Here is a 26,516-nt window from a genome sequence, read left to right on the forward strand (position 1 = left end):
AAAAATGGGTCTGTCTCCAAATAGCTGATTACAGTGCGGTGAATCAATACTGAGGGGAAGAGGGAGCGAGGTACTCATGCTGGCTTAAATATAAGATAGTGGGATTATGTAACTTAAAAGTCCACTGACAGGACCAGCTCCAGGTGTGGCTGAATCCAGGTACTTAAACATTACTAGAAGGATACAGCCTTTATTGAGTTTCTATACCATACTCTGAGCCACTTGCTGGAATTACAACAATGGACACTTGACTATGCCCAGCTTGGAGAGTTCATGGTGAGTAGCTGAAATGAATAAAGTGAAAAAGAATATCATAATGTGATTTGTGCAATATTAGAAGCCCTTACAAAACAAAACCATAATTCAGAGGAGGAAATGATAAATATTTTTGAGGAGAGGTAAACAGACACTTCAGAGAGAGAAGTTAAACCCTGAACATTGTTTTTAAAGAAAAGCAGGAATTTTACCGTCCCACAAGTTGAAAAAACAAATGGTTAGTTGCTTTGGTTGTGGTACTTGGGAAATCTGCACTCAAATCCCAACTCTGCCTCTTACAAAATGTGCAAACTAGGGCAAGTTTCTTAAATTCTCAGGGTCTTAGTTTCCTTGTATGAAATCTAGGAGTGGAGCTACTCGTAGAATTATCATGAGGCTCCGGTGAGATGATGGGTACCCAGAGCTTACTTGGGGGGCTGGCACAGAGTAAGCGCCCCCTGACTCTTGTAGACTGCCGTTGTTGTACTGGACTGCAATAACATGGAGCTCTGGATCCAGGCTTAACACCAGCCATGGTAAAATCAGGTAGCATTTATTGAGAGTGTGCTATGTACCTCGTTAAGAATTTCACTTGATTTATCTATACTCTCTCTACAACTCTAGGAAGTAGGCAACTGATAATCCTCATCTCCCAGGGGAAGAGACAGAAGCTTTGAGAATGTAAGGGGACTGCCAAGGTGACAAGATTGGTACATGGTGTAGCTAAGTAGCTGGCTGCAGTGCCTGTGGACTGAAGCCCAGCATGCAGTTACGAACTTCCTTCTTGCAGTGCACTTGACTTTTAGGTGCTCATGTTGCAGCCTATCCTGTGTGCCACCCCACTTCTTGTAAATACATGATTGTGGACACTTGTAAGTGTGTGTGTGTGTGTGTATGTGTGTGCATGCGTGCAGGTGCTGTGCGCTCTGGGCTGAGCTGGCTGGCATTAACCCGTTGGGTACTGTGCTTGCTTGCAGGTGAGCCTTCGAGGTGGTCACCCTCCCACTGCGACTGTTGCTGCAAGAACGCCACAGGTGACAAAGAAGGGGAGAGCGGCACATCTTGCAACGACCTCTCCACCTCCAGCTGTGACAGTCAGTCTGAGGCCAGCTCTCCCCAGGAGACGGTCATCTGTGGGCCCGTGACACGCCAGACCAACATCCAGACTCTGGACCGTCCCATCAAGAAGGGACCCGTGCAGCTGATCCAACAGTCCGAGATGCGGCGGAAAAGCGATCTGCTCCGGACTCTGACTTCGGGCTCCAGGGAGTCGAACATGAGCAGCAAAAAAAAAGCTGTTAAGGAAAAGCTCTCAATTGAGGAAGAGCTGGAGAAATGCATCCAGGATTTCCTAAAGATCAAAATCCCAGATAGGTTCCCTGAGAGAAAACATCCTTGGCAATCTGAACTTTTACGGAAGTATCATCTATAGGGGAGGGCTGGGGGTGGGAGAAGAAACGAATTGTGTCACCATTTGGAAATAAACCTCCTAACGAAATTCGTATTCGGAAAGGAAAGTAACAACTAACAATATGTTTGTTAGAACACAGTAGCCCATTGATATACTACTGCCTATTGACCTAGTTCACCTTAACATTTAAATCCACAGGGTAGATTTCTTTCCAGATGTGGAATGATAAGAAAATCTCTTTTTGGTTCCTTGTTTGTGTGTTTACTGGATACCATGTGCTGAGTATCTTATGTAAAATGAGAGCCGGCTACCGAAGAGTAGCTGAGAGGCTTTGGGAGTCCTTTATCCCAAACTGGGTTTTTCTCTCATCTTCTACCTCCCTCCTTTGAATGAGAATGTGGTAGAAAGAGATCTGGCCCAATGGCATATGTTTGGGTTTTTTAATTTTCCTTTTCCCTTTTGTTTATGGGGTAAGGGGGGAAATGGCAGATTTATATGACTTTTCACTCGAATCTATTACGTGCCAGTTTATATTGATGCCGTATGCATGAGTATTTGTGCAACACAAGCACAACGATGTCTGTACATACACACAGCACACATGTCCCCAGGGCCTGGATATACTAAGGGGAACACCCCTGCTCCCAGCAGCACTCTCTTTGACTACTTTAGACACAGATGAGCCTCTGCTCCCTTCTTAAAACCCTTCTGGGAAGATTTCCCAGCCTCTCTTGGCAACACTTTCCAACATCGAGTAACCCTGGTCGTCAACAAATTGTCTTCCTTATTTTGAAATTAACACCCTCAGGCTCCATTTTACAGTTTTGCTCTTTCTCTGCACTAGGAGAGGGTGAGAAGAGCTTAGTAAAACATTCTTTGTATTAAAGAAACAAACATTCGTATCCACAAAAATTATGACTCAGTGACCCCACACTCAGCCTTCTCTACCCTGAGCTGAGTTACCTTCCGTTTCTCAATGTTTTCAGAGTACTTACTACCCATGTTTTAATGGTGTGGCCTTTTCATGTGACCCACATTCAGTTCTCTGCATCCCTGTGTAGTTGTGGAAGTAAGAACAACACACAGTACTTGAATAAGGGTCTGGCCTTTTGTTTCCTTGAGAGGGAATTGTATTCCACACATCGCCTAATAATTTCTCATGACTTTTTTTACAACTACAGTGCTACGTTGTTACTTTCTTATAGCCAGTTTTGTCTGTGGGATTTGGGGATTTGGCTGTGCCTATACTATGATTTGGCTGTCATTTCCCTGATGTCTGTGAAAAGCCCAACTAGATAACTAAAACTTCAGAATTAAGGTTTTGGCTTTCTAAACTATCTTTCTCGAATACATCTTTGACCTGTATAGATACAGCCAAACAGAAACTGTTGATAGCCATCTATCCGTATGACTCTGTATTCTACATGTACCAATAGCTCTTTCATAGGCTTGTGGTAAATGAAGATTAAAAACCCATTTTTATTTTTAGCATTCCTCATGCATTTCAGTGGGAACTTAAAAAATGATTTTTCAAGCATTATTTGTGTGCCAAGCACTCTTAATATTTTTTATTGTGTGTGTGTGTGTGTATGTATGTATATATGTGTGACAGGTAATAAAGGCAACTAGATAATGTCTGTAGGAGGGAATATAATAACCAATTGCTTCCTCTTGAAATATTTTGTTGATGCACATTTATTATGTAGGAGGTTCTCTCATGGTTCCTGTTATGAGTGACCATGAGTACATGGTTATCTTCCTGAATTTTTTTAATTCTTACCCTCACATCTGGGCCACAGACTCAGCTGATGTTTTCTGATCCTAAGACTCAAATGGAATTTAAAGGTCTACTTGAGTGAAAAAGAAAGTTCATTTGGGGAGTTGAGTTGTCAGGAGAATTATCATTTATGATAATTTAATAATTCATTTATGAATTTAAGTGGTGTTCTTTTATGGGTTAATACATTAGCAGGCATTTGTTCTTAACTACAGCATAGTTTTTAAGGCTCTACCAATGTGTCTTCTTTCCTTTCAATGTTTCTTAATACCACATCATCCTGTTAATAGAGGATCCTGCAAGAATCACAGAATTTAATGGCTCAAATGGAAGTTGAAGATAGATAAAATATCTTCAAACTTATGTAGATCAGATGATGTTTGTGGCCCTATTGGAGTCTGGGATCTGCATAAAGTGGCCAAGTTCCAATTTCCTTAAATTTCAGACCTAACTCTAATGGTAGTAAGATAGAGATACACTGGTAAGAACTAAAGAAGGAGGAAGAAATCAGACAACCCACTACTTCCACTGCCTGCTTTAAACAGGAAACCGAATACTGCAAAGACGATGTTCTGGCATACTTTTTCTGTCCCTTGACACCTCATGAATTTTTTTCTGCTTAGGTATTCCTTATACCCTCTAGTGAATAAAACTAGTGATAAGAAATCTGATTGAAACAATACTAACATTTTCAATTTGGACCATCTCTAGATGGACACCCACCCAAATATCCCAGATAGCTAAGACAGCAGCTAGATGTTTATTTGTGTGGGTGTTGGTAGAGAGATGAATATAGACCTGGTCAGTAAAAAGCTCTAAGGAGAAGTCAGTGGAAACATTCAGTCCTAGTTTGAGTGAAGTTATCAAGTAGGGTGTAGGTGGCTTACCACATTGAAAACGATTTCTGGGTAAGTGAAGTGAGTTAAAGAATTAAGTGCTCTATTAATCCTGATTCATGCCTATTTCCCTGAGCTTAAAAGTTTTAAGAACTTTTAGTTCACTTCTGGACAGAACCATATGTGTGGTTCACTTCTTGAATATTGGTTATGATGGAGGTCATAATTTGCTGATACAAATAAACTAATAGCAGCAGATGGATCAAATGCATGAGGAATCATATACGTAGAACCCTGAATTAGGTGGCCTGGTGGGTAATCCTGAAATGCTAAAATCTGGTGACATTGGGAGGTCACTCACTACAGGTTAATGTGGATCTCCTGGAGTCAGGAATATATTTATCAGTCGTCCTACCCACTATCAAAAACAGTTCAGCAGGAAAAGGGGAAGAGAGGAAAATAAAGCTGTGAGATTGCTGTGTTGGTGTGCTCTCCCTCCCCTCTAAGAAAAAGCTGCACTGAGATGTAGTCACAAAAACAATCCAGTGAAGTGGCCTCCGCTATATGCAGTGGTGTTACCCTTTGTGATCGTAGGCAGCTATCTGACTGGAAATGCATGCACGGCAATTTAAAACAAAAGGGAACAATGCACAAATCATGTGTTCCCTTCGCTCTTTATTCCCCCATAGCTATGTCTACCCCCACCTGATTCAATTTAGGGAGAAAACAAATGGATTTTTCACTTTTCAGATGCCCCTGTGTGATTCAGAGGCAGCTTCATTCCCAGGCACAGATGCGTGCTCTCCATGGTGGGTCCTCTTCGTTGTCAACTCCTTGTGCTTCTGGATTACTTCTGCTTCTCTGGCCTTTAGATTCCCTTCTGATGGTCCTTTGTCTCTGCCAAGCAAAACATGCTCCAGTGACAAAAAGAAAAGGCATATATGGTGGTTTGCAAAAGTTGTTTGACACCAACTCCCATAATGGGAGCCGAACTTTGATTCTTAGACATTTTCCTTTGTTACAGATTTAACCTTCCACCTTTGCATTTACCATAATGATTTAACCCGGAGAGCTTGAGCGCTGGTATTTTCTGCCACTAGATATCATGTTGTGGAATCTTAATAACCTTGATCTTCCTAGATAATCTTTGCTAGAATTAATAAGAGTCTTTCTGTGGACTTTTAGGAAGAATTCTTTGTCATCTCCACTTGACATAGCCATTTTCATAGGAAAAATGAAGAGAGTTATTTTTTCCCCCTGGTGACTCTGTGGCAGATAAATGTTTTCAACAATTTGCATGCTGGGTTATAGGTTTAGCATGCGCCATTTCTCTCTTTAATGTCTTGGTATTGTTGGCATCTTGCAATCTTGATGGCCCACTGTTCCAATTTATAGAGTTTTCATTTGTATTGTCAAAATAATACACTAGAGAAGGAATCAGAGTGAGTATTCTGTATTATGAGTTAAAATGGCGTTAATGTCATTTGTATAGGACTGTACAATGATTAATATCTGCAAAGAAATTAGACCAAATGAAACCTGCCGGAATGGGTTTGATTTATATTGCCTTCATCTCTCTGGTTTTAGATGAAATGGTTATTGCTCTCCACCCCTGCCGAAAGAAAAGAGTCTGAAACTTTAATCACCACCATGTTGTGATGCAACCACAGAGCTTCTATGTTTGAAATGTCTCTATTTCTCATCTTGCAACATGCATTAGAACAGAGATTCTTTCTTCGTGAGCCTCACTGCAAACTTTTTAGCAGTGTTTTTCAATACTCACCATGCACAAAAATCATCTGTAGCTCTTGTAAAAATGCAGATGCCTTTACCTTAGTCCCAGAGAGTCATTCAGAAACTTTGAGCTGGTCCAAGGAATCTGCATTGGGGTCCACCATTTCTCATGATTTTGATGAGATGGTCTGTGGACCTTCCTTTAAGAAATGCTGCCGTTGAGGATTTGAGTGTGCAGAGGCCCACATTTTCTCACTTCCTTTCACTTTCTTTCCACGACAAAGAAGTCAGAGTTTGCTTTATTCATGAAGAGGAAAGGCCCAAAGAAGAGCATCCCAGGACCAGGGCAGAGGAGCGTCATGACTCCTCTGTCCCTTCATCCTCCTGTCAGCCACCTTTCCATTCTATAACCCAGCATGCAAATTGTTGAAAACATTTATCTGTATTTGTACATTTGGATTTTGTTTTATTTTTGGTTTTTTTTTTGTTGTTTTGTTTTGTTTTTTGACAAACTGAAAACCTGCATCAATATAGTTTTATCTAGGGGTCCTCTGGGTAGATGGGAGCACATCTCTGAGTGAGATATATCCTTATGATACCCATCAAGGAAGGAAAACATACGAACTTTCCCAAGGAGAGGTGTTCATTTCCAGGCCTTGTACAGTGTGAATCAGAGGAACTGGAGAACAATGCATAACTTAGTGGCGGTGTATAGGGCCCCAAAGGTGGTTCCATTAACTGAACATACAAACACCACCAAAATTAATATGGAATGATTAGTGAATTTAACTCCTGAGTCATTGAATGGCTAAATTTGTCCAAACTGACTCATGCAGGATTCTGAAACTCTCAGATAGCTGAGGATGCTGAACTCCAATATTAACTAAAAACTGCAAGCAAAACCCATGAGAGAAATATAAAAGAAGGAAAGGAAGAGTCCATTCAAAACAGTGGTCATATTTCATACGCAGCGACAAGAAGGAGATGAAGTTCTATACTTTTCCACTCTGGCCAGAAAGGAAGGCCATATTCTATTCAGATAGAAATGATTCTGGAGAGTTTCAATGATCCAGTTGGTTCTATGCATATAACAGAATAACTAGGCAGATAACAAATTCCCACATGATACGAGAAAGGAAGAATGAGTGGCTTAAATACATGCTTGTGGTGATCCTCCGTGAATATTTTAGTAAAGATGACTGTCCCAGGAAAGGGAAGAATGGCTAATGAAACTAATAAACCTGAATCGCTGATTAAGATTATTCGGCCAAGATTTTTTAAAAATGATAAACTTGATTTCGCTTTTTTCCCTCCTCGGCTTCCCAGGTGGGGTCCCTTTACTGCCTCAGTTTCCTAACCTTTGAAAAATTCCTCTTGTGAACAAAAGGTGGTGTTTACTGGGTAAAGAATTTTTAGTTCCTAGACTGTCACCGTTGTTTTATTTAGGGAATCTACTTTGAAAAAGCTGAAGAAAAACGTGCCCTGGTCCTGCAGCTCTCAAGGGGTCTGTCCTGGGCTGAGGAGTGGTGATTCTCCTGTTAATCAGCCTCCTACAAGAGCTTACATGCCAAGTAGAGGGTTTAGTGTCTCCCTTTTCCAACAACCCCTTCCATCTTGTCCGTTTATTCTTAGAATCAACCTTTAGCTCATTTACCTGCATTTGCACAATAAAAACTAGCAGCCCTTCAGACTCTCTCTGCTGCTGGTGGTTGGCTCCAACCCTCACAAATGGAAGTAGGATTGATGCACAAGAAAGCAGTGGAGAAGAGTTGCTTTCTCCTTGCTCCTCTGTGTGAGTGGATGTGAGTGTGTATGCACACTCGTGCCATTTTTAGGTCGATGTCGGGTCAGTGGCTAATGCCCATGGTAACACTGTGTGAACGTGTGGGAAAAATCTGGTTTCAAAGTTTCACAGCTTTGTCTTTACTGTGGGTGTCAGTGCTTGAGAAGGTGGAGTCTCCTGATGTGAAATTTAAGCATTACAGTCTCCTGATGTGAAATTTAAGCATTACAGATTTCTGGGTAAAAATCAAACCCATTTTTATTCATATAGTCCCTAGTGGCAGTGGCATTTATTCAAAAAAAGTTGAAAAGGAAAGGAAAGAAAAAGAATGCATGCAAGCTAAAATATACGTAGAATTTACAGTGATCACTAGCAGTTTTTCTCAATTGCAGCCAGTGGTCAGTGGTTTATTCTTGTACGTGAGAGACAGAACCAATTTCAGGAAATACTCTTCTCTGATTTGTGTGTATTTAAGGCAGCGGCTCTCATTCAGGAGTGATTTTTGCGCCCCGGGCACTTTTGGCAATACCGGGAGACATTTTGATTGTCACGACTTGAGAGGTGCTAACTGTCATCTAATGGGTAAAGACCAGAGATGTTGCTGAACATCCCAGAATGCACAAAATAGCCCCCATGACAAATAATTATGCAACCCAAAATATCAGTAGCACTGAGTTAAGGGTTGGCTCTAATTTTCCAAAGCATTCTTACCACGTAGAGAGAAGACATCTGGGTCAAGGACAAGATGAAATGGCACAATAGTAATTAGTAGTACCTTAAATCAGTACAGGGTTTATTTGAGATTAGATACAGTTGTCCCTTTATACAGATGTGAATGCTGAGATTTAGAGAGAGAGAGGTCCTATTTCTCAGGGTTTCAGTAGTGATGGGGCAGGTGTGTGGTCTTCTGTGTCAGTTGCTTTTTGCCTCAGAAAAACGATATTTCAATGAAGTCATCAAACTTATAACAACTAAATGTGTTGTGTGTAAAGTGTTTTGGGAGCATTTTCAGTTCACGTGACCTGATTGGGGATGTTTTTCAAGCTGAGCAACCCTAAATAACAGGTTCTCAGAAATGAAACAGGAAAAAGGGGGGAAAAGTGCCAAGAATAGGCCAATGATTTCATCCTCTTGAACTGCTCATTGTATACTTGGTTTCTTTAGGTTCAAAATTCCCTCACTAAAGATGACACCTAGATCTTGGACAATATTATTGTCGGACTCATGCAGGAGGTCCCTATGCCCTTATTTTCAAAGATGTGACAAGTCTAAGAATAAACCTTGACTACTCAGCCGCCTTCTATCATTTGTATGTACTGACTTCATTAAGACACAATACATGTGGGTGTCTTAATATTTGACATTTTTCTTTTAACTTACCATACCAATATCCCAGTGAAGGAATCAAGGTCAGAACCTTACATCCTCATTTTCTACAAGGGAAAATGTAACTCAGAGACTTTAAGTCATTCATTCATTTTTTCATACATTCATTAAACGGGTATTTGTTGCATGCCTACCATCTACAGGTCACTGTCATGAGCATTATAAACTAGGGAATCAAATTTGTGATACAGAACTTGAATTCAGATTACCCAAATCCTAGACTTACATTATTTTTGTATGTAATTCTGACCCACATTCTAGATTTCTAATTTAAATACTATGTTATAAATAATGTATATTAAGGAATGTGTGCACATAAGTGATATGTGCCAGAAACTCTAATAAGTGATTTACATGCCTTATCTCATTTAATCCTGTAACAACCCAATGGAGTAGGGCCTGTTACTCTCCTCTTTTTACAGAGGTCAATGAGATGCAGAAATGTGAGTAGCACGTAACTTGATAGTGGCAGAGCCAGATTTTCCTTTGGGTTTATTGGACTCCAAGTCTGATGGTTTAACCACCTCATCATTATATAATGTCTCTATTCTCTGGATTTCACCTGTTTCTGGTTTCTGCTACTCTAACCAAAAGATAGCCAGGAGGAATCCATCCAGACACCCTTCCCGAAAGTCATTAGCTATTTTAAATTGCAAATTCCATTAGACATTCATTTCCTTAGGAAATAAAGGGAAGACATATCTGGAGGGGTGATTTTGCCTACTACAGACTGTACTTCATGACACAAGCCCTATCAAAGGGCAACAATGTTACAGAACAAGTGTCTGGTGAATGCCGATATCCTATGTGTATCAGTATTCATATCCAACGTGGCAAGATAGATTCCAGGTTAGGACAGTGGCACCTATGCCCGCTTGCTGTGCTGGTTAGAGGTTACCAGGGAAAATTTCATGAGAAGTAAAATAGGTGTCTGTGCGTGCACGTGTGTGTACGTGTGTGTATGTACTACTTTCACCTTTTGGCCTTTTGAACAATATCGATGTTTGTTCAAGACAGGTCAGAAATCCAAACATGATTGGCTGCCCCCAGCATTGTATCATTACTGTTCTAAGTTGAAAAAAAAGGCAGCTACAGAAAAGAAACTGCACTGAGATATGTGTGTGTGCATGTATGAAGAATGTATACACATGTGTGTTATGTATGTGTTTATATATAAATTTCATGTATATATGTATATATGTGTGTACATCTATCTAAATGTATATATATATATATCTATACATACATAAATACACACATAAATCTCATAGTTTGAAACTGGGATTTTGAGTTGGAGGGGTTATTATTATTTGTAATCGGTTTCATAGATAGTTTAATAGAGTTCTGTTTTCCAAAATTCTCTCCCACTATGAATGTATATATTTATGATACAGAAAATATGATTAGAATACCTTGGTATAACAAAACCAAACAGAAGTGCATTTAAGGAAAAGCCAAACTTGTAAAAACTGGCTTTCTTATTTCAACCATTTGTTGGAATTTCAAACTATGTGTTTTCAAACATGGTATCATTCCAAAAGAAAAGGAAAGAAAAGAAAAAACAAAAAACAAAAAGCAAAACAACCCACCAAATGAATATGATGATGTTTAAGAAGAAAAGAATAAGAAAACATAGGTCTGTGAAAGCACAAATTCAGTGGTTATTGCACTAATGGTACTTCACCTACTACTGGTTGGTTTGTTCTTTCTTCCTGATTTCACTTCATCATTCAGGGGGTTCCTGTGACCCTACACAGTTTGTAGGTGGAGCTAATTATCTGTTTAATTATTTTAAAGCTATAGTAAATAATTTATAATATGCACTTGTAAATATATACGAAATCTTAAGGGCACGTTGTAATAATAACCAAACACTTTCTAGGCTCCTGCAAATAACCCAGTAAGCCTGTTCATATAGACACCAAAGTAGCTGCTCAGAAAAGGAACAACATACAGTTAAATGAAAACAATATTGCTTACGTTTTGGCATCTGATAGACCTTAACAGCCAAATGACTAAAATTGGGATACTCTAAAAGAATATGGTAAGGTATATTTTCATTCATAACCATGTGCTTTGCATATTTTGGAGAATGTGAAACTTGTTTTTAGTCGACCTATGCAAACAGAGCTTCCCTGGTGCTCTCTGGGGTCAGTTTGTATGCACAAAAATCCACACCCTCAGAAGCAGTCTGACTCTGAGTCCAGGGACAGGCTACTAGTCCAAGCACAGATTCCTTCTCCCAGGGACCTGTCAGGTTTGCTCATACAATCAGAAGCGTTTGCAAAATAGTTAAATACGGCCATTTTTTTTTTCCATAGGCTCCCTGCAGATGTGGTCTTGAAAGGATGTGAAAGAAAATCAATTATGTAGCAACTAGATGCTTTAATTAGGTTTAAGAACACTTGAAGAAGGATTGGTTTGTTTTTCCCAAAATTTTTGGAGCAGGGGGGAAGTTTTACTTCATCCTTGGCTTCATGTTCCCCTATCACTTTCTCTCATTTATTTATTTTTAATTCCAAAGGAGAGTGTTGAATTAGGAGAATTTTGCTTAAAATATTCTGGTTAGTGTCTGAAAGGACGGACTAATATATTTTTGTAAATCATGAGGGGTGGAGAAATGGGGCTCCCCAAACCCCTGATTACCACATTTCTATTCTAAGGAAATGGATTCATGAATTCCTGGAGTGGTATCCTTCTTAAAACATGTAGAAACACAAACCTAGGCAACTTGCATTTCAGAAAGTCCTAGTGAAAGCTGTTAATAGGATCTGCTGTAAATGAGTCACCATTTAGATTAGTGATGGAGTCCAGCTTGCTTCCCTTTGAGGAACATACTCTGTAGAATCAAGAATCTTTGTGTTGGCTAAAGGAATTGATCTTATGATCTCATTTGAATTCTTGTTCCCCTCATCTTTCAGAAACAGCAGAGCACTGGGTTGAACCTAATGAATAAAATAATTTGTCCAAAGTAAATGGCCTTCTTTAAATATTATCAGTACCACCCTCGACACTTAAAAATAAAGACCCTGTTCATGAGGTTACCTGGAGATCTCCAAACACAGTTTGCCAGGGATTATCAAGCTCCTCTTACATCCATTACTGATGCTTTGAATGTGAATGTCAACATGGAGGAGTCCGAATTTTGCTGGTACTAACATCAAGTGGTGATCTATGGGGACCTTGCTCGTGTTACTTTTTCCTGACCTCATTCAAGTGCTTGATGACTTGGGTCAGTTTGTTACACACTGATGTATACCAAGTGACACCCACTGAAATTACCTCTTCTCCTTTCCAATGCAGTTCGCTTGTACATAAGTGTAATGTCAAATTGTTTACAGGTTCTTTTTGTGTATAATTGTGATAGCAGATTTAGCTCAAACTTTAAAGGAATCTGTTTACTGAATGGTGTTAAAATGAATGTGCTTATTACAGTATAAACATCATTAATTATGGACTCACACGAATGCATGTCTACATGTTGTCAATTTCCAGCAGCTCGGTTATCCAGCAAAAAGTCTGCGGTCTGTGAATAGCAAATATACATAAACTACTGTGACTCTAATAACTCAGTAACTGTTTTTACCTTGGTATGTAACACTGTAGATTTTAGCCTGCTGTATTACTTTCTTACCTATTTGTTTGGGGGAGAGAGACTTAAAAGATAGTACTACTAATTGTCCCAATGGAATTGCACACCATTTTGGCAACCATTGGTCCACCTAAAAGGCAACCGCCTATTAATGGAACAATGACCCTAGGCAACATATAAATATATACATACATATCAATGTATGCAATATCTACAATGCTAATTACCACCATCTATTTTCACTGCCAATGGAAACTACTATTTTCTTTGGAATCATTGATGATATAAAAAATTAATTTGCTATTATCTGCTTTCATATTCTGTTTAGTTCATCTAGTATGGTAAATGATACAGGTGCAGTATCAGTATTGTAAAATTGTGTGGTGAAGACTACAAAAGTTATTCTGTGGATATATTTTAAAAGGCAGACCAGAAACTATATTTCAGATTCTTGTGTGAATATAATTACAGAAATAGCAACTATTTTTTATGTGTTTCCATAAATGACTCCATTTCATATACATTGTAACTTAGCACCAATCATAATAAATCATTTGGTAACATTTAGTTGTTATATATATATCTATTTTCAGTAGACTTAAGAGACTGATGATTCAACATCATTTCATGTTAACTCAAGAATTTTAAATGGAAGGTAATTACCATTGCAATTAGTTTATTTCTGGTTTGTTGTGGCAGCTTGCTGGATTGGGGCACAAGAAAGGAGACAGTGACTTGTTATTTAAAATTCTTAGAATGAGATTGCAGTGAGTGGAGGCCTTGCTTCTGCCTCTCCTTAATTGTGTGGCTTCACATTAGTTATCAAGCCTCTTTAAACCTCAGTTTCCTTATCTGTATATAGGAAACAAAAATTATGGATACGTCCTAAGGTTAGTGTGAGAAATAAATCAGATAATCCAAGTAAAGCTTCTAATACAGTCTTTAGTACATAAATTCCTACTTAATAATCCCTACCCATTCTTATTGCTATTATCCAAAATGCATATTTTAAAGAGGAGTTTGCCTTTAACCCTCTGAATATGTCTATATATTTCTTCTTTTTTCCTCTTCAGCCTTTTATGGCATTGCCTATATAGCACAATATTTTTTAATCAAAAGGAGAAATTATACAGAGGAAAAAGAATTCTACAACTTGGAGAGGCTTTAGAAAAAAAATTTTCCTTTTGCTGTTAGAAGGGTATTCAGCAGAACACTTGCCCCATGATACGTGCTGAAAAAAGGAAGGGAACTGGATGATGTACAGTTGGGGGAATACAACATTATACACATCCCATTCTGTAATTTTAAAATGTTCTTTATCATATTTAAAGTTCTGGGAGTTAGGCAGTAAAGGAACTTCCAAACTCTATTTAACTGAGACTCTTCCAGACTTCTCTCACTAAGGATGCTTCTGTTACTGCCTGAGCAGTACAGCTCCGGTTTTTAGCCTTCTCCTCATGGGAAAGAATTCAGTCAAGAGACTAAACAGCATGAGCAAGCAGAGTTCACAGAGTACACTCACAACACAGGTGAGTGGTGGAGGTTCAAGTGCCCCAACACAATTCATCCCAGTGTTTTTAGTTGTTAACTAGAAGGTGGAATATTCATTACTTGGGGCAGGAAGCAGGTTTTCACACCTTTCTTCCTAATTTGGTGAGGGGTTTCCTGTCACGATGTCTGCCAGCTTGGGTCTGTGTGGTTTGAACCAGCTCCTTACAGAGTACTGTCAAGAAAGGCCTTTGACATTCCCAATAACTAGTCCTGGAAGAAGACACCTTCCTTGTGGTGGTGTGCCCATGTGAAGTTCTTTGGTTCTATTACTTAGCATCCCTTAAGAAAGCCCACCAGGAGGGGGCAGGCCTAATCACAATGCTAGTGTATGTCCTGTGGCTTCCGTATTGGAATTCCTTTGGCCAGCTGGGCAGGGTACGCCTAACAACAGGTCTGGGATATCTCTGGCACAACATCTTCCCTCCCTGCTCCCTTCCTGTGGGACCGGGGCCTCACACAAATACCTAACTGCCTACCACACTTCTACTTTTGAGGTACACAGTTTGGGAAATGCTGATTTAACCCATATCCTCTTTGAATAGAAGGGAAACCTGAGCCCCAGAGAGGGGAAGGGATGTGATCAGGGTGTGGTGGTGCTGGGTCTAGAACCTCATCGATGACCTCAAGCTGGGACATTCCTCCTAAACCACGCTCATGAGATGACTGACAAAAGCAGTGGAGTTATTCTGAAAAAAACTTTCCTAAATTCACAACAACCATCCTCCATGGAACTAAAGAGTCACATGAGATACCAAAAGCCAAGCAGCAGAGATGAGATCCCAGTGTCAACAGTCCTTTTAGTTTTAGTCCTGCCAGATGGCTTGAGGCAGGCCCAGGGTCTGCCTGGGCCCCCCATGCTGTCATTATAGATCATCACTGCTAAAACACAGATGCTGGACCATGCTGTCCCTCAGCCCAGCAGAGAGATAAGAGCTTAGATAGACCAAAGTAATGGAAGGGTTTGGGGAGGGGAAGATTTTCCTATGAAAAAAAATTTTTTAAACTAATGTCTACCCATAGCATGGGTCTTAAACTCACGATGCCAAGATCAAGAGTCACATGCTCTACTGACTGAGCCAGCCAGGCACCACCGCCCTACAGAAATTATTATGTAAGATATTGTGAGCTTTCCTCCAAAAAACTTAGGACTACCCCCTGTATTGAAAAACTGTAAAGTCAAAGACCATCACTGCCTCAGAAATTGCTTAAGTAGAGCCAAAAACTTCATTAAATGCACACTGCAGGGCAGAGTTTGCTTCCACTGTTCCAAAATAATACAGACAAGTGAAGGATCAATGTCAAGAGAAAAAGTCAGCTGCAGGCTTACAGGTTACAGCTTTAAAGAATGAGAAACAGCAAGGAATTTATTTGTCACTATTGTTCTGCCTAGTCCAGCAGCTAGGCTCTCCATAAATCAAGGGTCCGGAGATTGCTCCCTAGAAGCACTTGATGTGAGCAGTGAGGATGTGAGGCTGCTCTCTCTACTTGCCGGGGAACCTGTGTAGAAAAGAGGGTTTGCAGGGACCCAGCCAGGAATGTACTGATGGTGAATCAGGACTCCGCCTTGAGCTCTCTGGAGAAACTTGGGTGAAATATTTCCTCCTACATCTTAGCTCTGAAGTTGCAAAGAGCTAGCGGTTACATACAGCCACTGTCCAGAAACTCATCCCTCTGACAAATTGAGTTGAACAGGACTCCATCGTAAGGATCACAGCTTTAGAAATGAGGGCACTGAAGTAGGGAAAAATACCACCTTCTCAGACAATACTCCTCCCCTCCAATTTCAACCTAAAAGCAGCGTTCCTTCCCGGGGGAGGAGCACAATATGGGAGCCTTGTCAATCTCAGCCCTAATGGCAGCTGCCACAGAGACAAGCCTCCATAGGCGTTTATCCCAGTAGGGGGCGGGGGGGGGGGGGAAGGTTACAGCTCCCAGCCAGGCAGAACACCGTCAGCTTTTAATAAGTGGGACTCACCTTGCAAGCCTTAAAAATAGCAATGTGTCAGCAGCAAGGGCCCAGGAGGGCAGGCTTTCCAAATGTTCAGAATCCCACAGAGCTCCAGATTCCCCCCGCCCCCCCATGGAGCTGCTGCTTAGTCTTAGCAACCATGTCGTGGATGCATGCAAAGGAAATCTGAGCACCAAACTCCGTCTTTGGTCTATTATTCCGGTTCTTCTAGTTCATCGTATCCCTTATGTTCAGGGTAGTAAGAAACAAAATACCCTGTGTAACTTGAAGATAGCAGCTACACTGAAATGAGTTTGCTATTTCTCTGCTAAGTACTGGGCCTGGGCTGAACCTTGCTGTCCAGGCGTATACCACCCCTGGTGGAAGTGAAACAATTAAACCCGACGTCCCAAGACAGAACACACCAAGCCGCATGTGCCTCCCGACACACAAAAAAGCTATTTTCTTTCTTTCTTTCTTTTTTTTTTTCCTTCATCTTTCTTGGTGTTTCTGCTTCTGCATCTCTGCATTTCTGTTTCTTTTTGTTCTGTTTGCCTTTCAAACGTCTGATACACACAGTAAACATGTTGATTACATCTGACGACCCCACCCCCACTGCCACACTTTTCTCTAGGCCTTAGTTTCCTCAGCTGAACTGTGAAAGAGGGGTGCCTGGGTGACTCGGCCGGTTAAGCGACCCACTCTTGGTTTCAGCACAAGACATGAAATCCGGATTCTGACATCTAGCCCCACGTCAGAAACCACGCTGGCCAAGGAGCCTACTGGTAAGGTCACTGCCCCTCCCCTACGTCTGCGCGTGCATGTGAGTACGCATGCGTGCTTGTGTGTGCTTGGGCATGCTTGCGAGGGGGTGCGCTGGCAGGGGCGGGGAAGAGGGCTCTGGAGGCGGTGCTTTTATGCGCCTGTCCTGTTTGTCCGTCCCCCCCACCCCGTCATCTACCTTATCTAGGAACTTGAGGTTAAGAATGGGCTAGATTAGAGACTTTGATGGCTCCTCCAAGTTAACCATTTCTGACGTCTTTGAGAGAAAACAGCTGTTCTTTCTAAGAACAAAGGACGAGAGGTATGGTGGATGCAGGTGGATCCTTTCAGATCGTGTTGTTCTTTTTTTTTTTTTTTTTTTTAAAGATTTTATTTATTTATTTGACAGAGAGAGATCACAAGCAGGCAGAGAGGCAGGCAGAGAGAGAGAGAGGAGGAAGCAGGCTCCCGGCTGAGCAGGGAACCCGCCAGGTGGGGGGGGAGGGGGAGGCAATCCCAAGACCCTGAGGTCATGACCTCAGCCAAAGGAAGAGGCTTAGCCCACTGAGCCACCCAGGCACCCCCTGATCGTGCTGTTCTAAAGTTGCTGTGACTGGGTGGGCTGTCCTTACTCTTCCCTCCCACGGTGGGCCTCGGGTGGATGGTGTAGGTACCCAAGCCCTTTTACTGCTGATTTCCATACATGCCCAGGTTTAATGATTCATCTCCTGTGAGACCCAGAGCTACAGACTCTGTCCCAGCAAGTCCAGTGCAAATTTCCATCTTTCTTTCCACCTGGAGAGATGGGGAAGGATGGGCCATGGTGGACAAACCGTCAACGAATGGGTGTTGGAGATGGGAGCACCACAGTTGGCAGCCAAATGTTCTTCTTCCCCCACCCCCCACCCCCCACCCCCGGGAAAGAGTGTACCTCGGGACCCAGAAATTAACTGTCACATCTTCGTTTTCAATAAGGAGATGGACACGGGACTCTCTGGCACCTGCACTGACACATGAGAGAGAGGATGAGGGGGGAAAGAGGCAAAATAACACTCAGGACTACGAACTGGAGGCACGAGAGGTTTTTGTTTGTTTGTTTTTTCCTGTTGGAGTAAACAAATAGCGTGGTACTTATCTCGGTCCACTCTTCAGGGAGCTGCTACCTGTTCGTCCCTTTTCAAAGCCCCGTTTCTATGTTCACCATGGGATTAAGCCCGACTCAACCTTGAGGTTTGCAGTCCTCGTGCTTATTCATCTAAAGCTTCTGATGGCAGAAGCCAAAGGTCAGGGGTGTTTGGCAAGGTTTGCACCATTTCCCCTTTCTATCCACCCGTTAACATAACTTCACATGGGTTCGTTAGTTGTCGAGTAGCTTACACTAGTATTTATGAGGCTGCGAGGAGTCGCTGGAAATAGAGCAGAATAAAAGTTAACAAGACAGCACAGGAACATGTTCAGTGCAACTGTTTCCCATATTTTGTAGTACTCTTTTGCTAATAAATGTCAGCCAAAGACAAAAACACACAAGGGGTATCTCCTTATTGAGTTGGGGGGAACACTGATGGTTCTGAAGACATGCAGGCTGTGGAGATTCCATCTTCTTTGTCCCCACATAGTGGAAGCAGAAGAGGCCTCTGAAATCCACAAGACCCAGACCCAAGGAGACCCAGAGTTATTTCCACAACCCTCAGGGCAGCACCAGAGGAAGTCAACACAAGTGTTGAGCTCCAGGGGTATTTCTTTAAAAGCCATGCGAAATAGAGCAAACTGCAAGTGGTCAAACAATTATATTTCCTACAGCTATGACACCTTGGGATGATTCTCATGGACCCAACTTCATTGACCTAACCTCATCAAGTTTTCCTTCTCCCACTTCTTTTCCTGCTTTGGTTATTACTGCTGTTTCTGCTCTGAAATTCCCAGAGGAGCCTGGGGGAAGGGGAGTGTCAGGGGTGGGGTGGGGTGGGGTGGGGTGGGAAAGGGAAGACAGAAGGAGGCAGCAAGCAGTTGGAATGAGAGTGAGTCTGGGAGGGGAAGGGAAAAAGAGGTCTGGACACTTGCTTCTCAGTCTGTTCCATGCATGTGCAGTGTGGGCAGCATCCAGGGCCAGAGTCTCAGGGCCATGCCCACATACTCCTACTAAATCAGAATCTGAGTTTCAGCAGAATCCAGCTTGTCACATGCACTTTGAGGTTTGAGGAGCATGGGTCTATAAGGCTTGGCAGGATGTGTAGAGAGAGCCTTGGGGGCAAGGAGGAGAGGGTGAAGGTCAAGGGATGTGTGTGAGGTGGTTGGCTCCGGTGGACCATGCAATTAGGTGCTGTGGAGTTGTGTAGCAGAAATTAAAAATACCCTTTACCCCTGTGGGTGGAATTACACTTCATGTTGGAGTACAGAAATCTTGATTAGTAATATTTGACAGTTTCTTACCTTGCATAAAAGATGTTCAGTGTAATAATTTGGCAGCTAAATACGAACATAAAGGGCGCCTGGGTGGCTCAGTGGGTTAAGCCGCTGCCTTCGGCTCAGGTCATGATCTCAGGGTCCTGGGATCGAGTCCCGCGCGTGGGCTCTCTGCTCAGCAGGGAGCCTGCTTCCCTTCCTCTCTCTCTACCTGTCTCTCCGTCTGCTTGTGATTTCTCTCTGTCAAATAAATAAATAAAATCTTTAAAACAAACAAACAAACAAACAAAAAAATAAATATGAACATAAAGAAGACAATAAAAGGTATCTGTAATTGCAACCATGAGATATAACCAGAGGTAACATTTTATCCTTTCTTCTACTCTCTTTGCTGTGTGTATACATAGCTACATATTTATATGTAGATAGATACACAAAGATATATAGATATAATTTGTGTAGGTAAAATATTTATTAAGAATAAATTAGTTACAAAATATGTAAATAAATGATAAACAATATATTTTAAAACATATATAATCATTTATGTGTAGCATTGATTTTATAGGAATGAGAATATAAATGCTATGTTTCAACATTCATTTTCTTTTTACAACATATTTTGATATTTTTATGCACATGAATTTTGTGAAGGGTTATTTTTCATTAATACTTTTGATCTAAACAAACAAACAAACAAACAAACAAAAAAAGCACTTTAAAACCGAAAAGACTATCCTAAATGTTGGTAAGAATGAAAAGCAATGGGAACTCTTCATACACTGCTGGTAGGGGAATTAAGTATAGCAGAGCTACTTTGTAAATCCCGTTAGCATTATCTGTTAAGTATCAGCATAAATTCCACACTAGAAACAACCTAAATGCCATTCCTTAGTAGACTGGATACAAACAAGAATACATATTAGATGATTCCATTATGTAGTATCCTAAACAAACAAAAATAAGATTTGCTCTTAGACATCAGGGAAGTGGTTTCCATTCAGGAGGAGCAGATGGGGTGGCAGGAGATGCCACATGGGGGGGGGGGCTTCCGGAAGGCCTGTTGTGTTCATTTTTTTGATGTGGGTGCTCAAGAAATCGACTTCAATGAAGTAGTTTAGCAAACATTATAAAATGTCTCCTATTTTTAGAACATTTGACATAAGAAAAGTGTCAATTGCTATTATCGTTTTGATAAATGTCTCCCTAATTTTTTCATTTCTTTAAAAAATGCCCCTCTTTTCTCCTAAATCCATATAATATGTACTTATTAAAATAAAACCCTGGGAGATCAAAATGTGTGACCTAGGATGGGAAAGACCAGTGCGATTCCATCCCACAGAGGTACGCTCTGTTAGAATGTAGTTCTTGTTCAGGAAGAGTTTGGTTTTGAAGCGGATCTTTTATTTTAGTAAAATAAATGGGGTTTGATAGCTTCATCTTTTTTTTTTTTTTTTTTTTTTTGGCTTGCTTATTTTGTTTCATCGATTTCCCTTTGCATGCTTCCCCTTACATTAAACTCTCTACTGTTAAAGAAATTGAGCCACCGTCATTTAGACTGTCCACATCACTTGCTGGCTTGCTCTCTGGCTCCATTATCAAGGGAAGGAAGAGAGAAGAGATTAGCTTTGGCTGATGGGTCCTCAGGTCATCCCTTTAGGATGCTCTCTCTGGCTTTCTCACAGTCCTGGCCTTCAGGGACTTGCTTTTCTCCTACAAAAGCCAAGAATCTTCTTTTGATACTAGACTATTCTGTGGTCTCGGGTCAGCCTATAACTGAAGGCTTCAAAGTAAAGAAGCAATTGGTGACACATGTCTCCCCCATCTTCCCTCAGTACTGGGCTGTGGAGGGCAGGTGGACTCTGACAGAAACCAGTGGTCAAAAGATCCTATGAAATCTTGTAAGCCAGTGGTTCTCAGCTGGGCCAGTATTGCCCAGCCTCGCCCCCAACCCCAGGGAAATGCTTGCAATGTCTAGAGACAGTGGAGACCCTAGGATAGGGGATGCTTGCTGCTGGCATCTAGTGGGTAGATGCCAGGGTTAATGCTGATTAGTAGATGCAGTTAATACTGATTAACATCCTGCAGTGCAGGAGACAGCCTCCCACAACAAAGGGTTCTCAAGTCCAAAATGTCACTACTGCTGTGGTGGATTTGCTGTTGTGAGTGGGGTGTGTGTGTGTGTGTGTGTGTGTGTGTGTTTTGGGGGAGCTGTTAGTTTCATCTCAGGCTTCCAAACAGGTATGCAGATTAACATCCATTGACAAATGTTGTTAATCCCCAAGGACATTTTGTTGATGAGGGGCAGCTAATGATTTAGTTCATTCTACAGTGATTTGGGGCACAAAACCCACATTATTCAAATCGCTTGGCACTGGGTTGCAGAGTGGGAACACACACATAACATTTAAGATATGCCAAAATTAGGCAAAACAAACAAAAAAACACAGCCATGGTGGTCTTGTGGGGAAAGAAACAACTTGATTATCCCAAAGAGGCAGTTTGACAGAGTGCCCAAGCTCTCTGTGAGGCCACATGGAAGTACCCCAGAGAAGAACCATCAGCTGAAATGATGCTGAGCAGGAGCAGACAGTGAGGAGCATTGGAAACAGAATGGTGCCAATGGTCAGGAACTCAATTCTCTTGGCAACACACAGGACTCACTGGGAGACTTGGGCAAGTCTTTTACTAGCTCTAGAACTCCCTTCCCCTTATTTGTGAGACAAAGGAGAGGGAAAGAAAATTGACATTTACTATGAATCTGTTATTTACTAAATACTGATATAGGAAAGACGTTAGGGTATGAAGCTGATGGCCAAGAAAGAATTTTTGAAATGCCTTTGTAAGGACCTATTTAACCAGAGCACTTCCATCCAGTTAAACAATAACTTTGTTGTTTAAAACTTAAACTGTCCCTGCCCCTCTTCCCTCAGGGGACTTATTTAAAAACAAGTCCCAGAAACCAGTCCCAGGTAACAAAGCCCAAATACAAGGGTGGGTCAGGCCAGCTGGAGACATCTGATGGAGGAGGGGGGTGGGAGGGGAGGTGCATACTGTCTCCCTAGTTACCAAGGAGTATGAGCCCCGCCCTTTGGGCAACTTTTGGGTGCCAATTCCGACCAAGGAGATAGGCTGGTTCAAATATCTACTAGGGTAAATTGTAATTCAATTGGTCACTTATGTGTGACCTAACATGACTGTGCAGCTTTCTGTGTGTGTTACAATCTCATTGACCACCTGTGCATGGCCAAGCCCAACCACATGGCCTTTGCCCTTAAAAGCTAGTCTGTGAAGCAGAGAGAGGTCGCCCTCTCTGTAAGAGGCGCGGCCCGGAACGTTCGGTTTGATTCTTGATGCTTGGTGCGAAATAAAGCTTTGCTTGACCTTCGCTTTGTATCAGTCTCGCTCCTTTAATCACGGACCCATTATTGGGGGACCTAACAGCCTTTAGTGCAAAACGGCGATTTTATTAAAGCCTGGGGACAGGACTCATGGGCAGAAAGAGCTGTACCTGGATCATAAGGAGTGGCCCATTATATGCTTTCCCAGTTGGGAGCGGTTTAGGGATACTGTGAATCCCTAAGGAACTTTGGAAGCAAGGTTTCCAGGACCTTGAAGGGGCTAGCTATTGTTGGGAAAAGGTCATTTATTACCTTCTAATCAAACCTTAGTCATGAGACCTGTCAGATATATATCGGTGGGCCATCTACTTGGGGGATGATTTCCAACACATATCTTGGGGGTTTAGAAATAAGGAAAATTTCTAAAGGAATTTTTATATGTTAAAGTAGACTTACAGGATTCTGTTGGTGGTCGGGGAGGGAGTTGGGCTAGGATTGCCTTTTGTGCACAGCAAAGTGTCTACACTGAGGGGATTGAGTCTCTAAGGAATGTCACTCTGCAGGTTTTAAGGACTTGTCAGTGGGCTCTAGGGAGAAAGGAAATTTAATAATTTGTCTTCTGCCTTTGTTTCCCACATCAGATACCATTATAATTTTCTTTTATTTAGTCTCCATCATAGCTTGGTGGAGTAGATATTGGTACCTCCATATTATATATGAGGGTCAGAGAGGTTAGTTTACCTGCCCAATATCACACAGCTAGAAAATAGTAGGGCCAGGATCTCAGCCTAAGTGTCCTGATGGCTTTTTTCACTTTTCCATAGATCCACTTTCCTCAGCCTGTAATATAGATGACACATAGATTTTTGTGTGAAGATTTATTGATTTAATGCACACAGCTTCAGAAGAACAGTAGACAATAAATGCTGATCATTATTTTTTATCATTATGATTATTTAGACATTTTTCATGTTCAAAGAATGTCCTCTTATTTGAGAGAAATGACTGCTTAGAAATGAAATTCACTCACTGTTATTAGGTACCAATTGCAAAGCAAATGTATAATGTTCTTTTGGAATAAAAACTCCCTTGATTTCTCTTTTTCTGACTGACTCCACTTGCTTAGGACCTGAAGTCCTGACCTGGAGACAGAGATCCGGGCTTGCCTGGCTTCAGCGTGCCATTCAGCAAGCCGGCAGGCAGGCGGCAGGTAAGTGGCCCCAGTAACCCTGACACTCAGCTAAGTGCCTCCACCAGGACTTCAAAAGTTGCCTCTCTCCTTGGTTGGCAGGCTTTCAAAATACTCTCTAGAGATTCTCAACTGTTAGGGTAAATGATCCCAATTCAGTGTTGGGGGTAAATTTAGAGGAAAACTTAAGTGTGGGAGACACTGAGGCATTAGTTGCTTATGGAGGCAACATGTGGTTTTAGACTCCTTTAACCCACTAGCGCAGCCCCTCCACCAACACCTCTCAAGTTGGCCTGCAAGCCCCAACCTCAGGATTACACCTCCTGTCAGGCTTCCAAGGCTCTTATTAAAATGCAAATGTTACTTGGGAGCGACAAATACATGAATTTGCTAGCAGGTATTAACACTGTATTTGTTTATCTGATTAGCTGCCCCTCTGAGAGCAGATCTCTAGGCGCCTAGGAGCTATTTAGCAAATTATTGCTCCAGAGGAAGACCACCCAGAGGGTTTGTCTCCATTTAGATTGAGTGGAAGCAGTATCTGTTACCACCATCCTTTGGAGTTTAAAGCTTGTTCCAGCTTTGGCAAAGATCAGAGAGTTGAGGACCTGATCCCAGGTGTAGATCAAGGTAGAGCTGGGCCTCTGCTCAAGGCTGGGAGTTCCAAATCTAGGTTCCACAGGGCAGTTTAGTGGCTAATTCATAAGAAGGCAGGGCACAACAGCCATCATGAAAAAATTCCTGGAGTTTTGGCACATGGGTCTGAATGTTTGGGTTTGGTAAATATGGGGTTTAAGAGAACAAGTTACTTTGCTTTGCTTTAAAGACAGTGGTAAAATGAGGATGGGTAGTTCAGAGGGGAAGGTATGAGTGTGTGGGGGGACCTCTTTTTTCCAGAAGCTGATGGGGCTTTGTTTACTATCACCTGAACCAAAAGCAACGTACCTTTCCTCCGGGCTCTTGGTCCTTTTTGGTTTGTTTTTTAAAGATTTATTTATTTATTTATTTGAGAGAGAAAGAGAGAGAGAGAAAGCAACCACACAGAGGAAGAGGGAGAAGCAGACTCCTCGCTGAGCAGGGAGCCCGATGTGGAGCTCAGTCCCAGAGCCCTGAGATCATGACCTGAGCTGAAAGCCGGCACTTAAATGACTGAGCAACCCAGGTACCATGTGGGCTCTTGGTCCATTACAAAGGGGGACCCCTTGCCTTTACCCCAACCTCTGTCTCATGGGTGGGGGAGGGAGAAACTGGCCTTAAGGGATCTCTGCCAGCCCTAGGATCCCTGCCTGGACACTATATGACTGTGACTTTTGTATATACAACAATGTGAAAAACACCTAGCTTTTTATATGTGTTGAATTCTGATCTGAAGGGTTTGAGCCTCACTGAGGCAATTAGTCACTAAATGTACATTCAGACCCACCCCTCATGTTTATAAAGAGTACACAGAAGTCAGTGTGCCATATGTCTACCGTTTAAAGATAATAAATCAAGCTTAAAAGCCATTAAAAAAAATATATTCTATCATCCTAACTTCACTTCCATAATGATAAAGTCAAAATGTGTAAAGCTTTAGCTTTTGTATGACTGGAAGTCTGCAAAATACCAAAGAGGATGAAATTTAATTATTTTTGCGTACATCTGGGGGTTTTGTTAATAGGCCAGCAACATGTGAGAGTAATAAAGACATGCATAACTAATAAGTTATTATATACTCATTCCCTCAACCTTTTTTCCTGATTTATTTCAGGAAATTTATTTCAAAGCACTAACAATGCTGTTTTTTTTTTTTTTTTAATTTTAAAGATTTTTTTATTTTATTCTTTTTTCTTTTTTTAATTTGAATTCAACTAGCCAACAAATAGTACATCATTAGTTTCAGTATAGTGTTTAATAATTTATCAGTTGCTTATAACACCCAGTGCTCATCACATCACATGCCCTCCTTAATGTCCATTACCCAGTTACTTCACCCCCCACCCACCACCCCTCCACCAACCCTCGATTTGTTTCCTATAGTGAGAAGTCTCTCATGGTTTTTCTCCATCTCTGATGACTTCCCATTCAGTTTTCCTTCCCTTCTCCTATGTTCTTCTGTGCTGTTTCTTAGAATATTCCACATGAGTGAAACCATATGATAATTGTCTTTCTCTGATTGACTTATTTTCCTCAGTATAATACCCTCTAGTTCCATCCATATCGATGTAAATGGTATAATTATTCATCCTTTCTGATGGCTGAGTAATATTCCATTATATATATATATATCCCACATCTTTATCTGTTCATCTGTCGATGGGCATCTTGGCTCTTTACACAATTTAGTTATTGTGGACATTGCTGCTATAAACATTGGGGTGCAGGTGCCCTTTCGTTTCACTAAGTCTCTTGGGGGTAAACACCCAGTAGTGCAGTTGCTGGGTCTTAGAGTAGGTCTATTTTTAACTTCTTGAGGAACCTCCATACTATTTTTCAGAGTGGCTGTATGAGCTTGCATTCCCAACAACAGTGTAGGAGGGTTCCCCTTTCTCCGCATCCTCATCAATGT

The 26,516-nt window shown here is 41.5% G+C and overlaps 1 protein-coding gene across 1 annotated transcript in view; it reads left to right on the forward strand.

The window, feature by feature from the left end:
- KCTD16 (potassium channel tetramerization domain containing 16) overlaps positions 1-6,798 on the forward strand; it is a 281,874-nt gene extending 275,076 nt beyond the window's left edge. The window contains exon 3 of the mRNA XM_059174936.1: positions 1,233-6,798. Within this exon, the coding sequence (XP_059030919.1) occupies positions 1,233-1,687 (455 nt within the window). The 3' untranslated portion in view covers positions 1,688-6,798. The remainder of the gene's footprint in view (positions 1-1,232) is intronic.
- Positions 6,799-26,516: the final 19,718 nt, after the last annotated feature.

Source organism: Mustela lutreola, chromosome 5, assembly GCF_030435805.1.
Source record: "Mustela lutreola isolate mMusLut2 chromosome 5, mMusLut2.pri, whole genome shotgun sequence".
NCBI classification, from domain to species: domain Eukaryota; kingdom Metazoa; phylum Chordata; class Mammalia; order Carnivora; family Mustelidae; genus Mustela; species Mustela lutreola.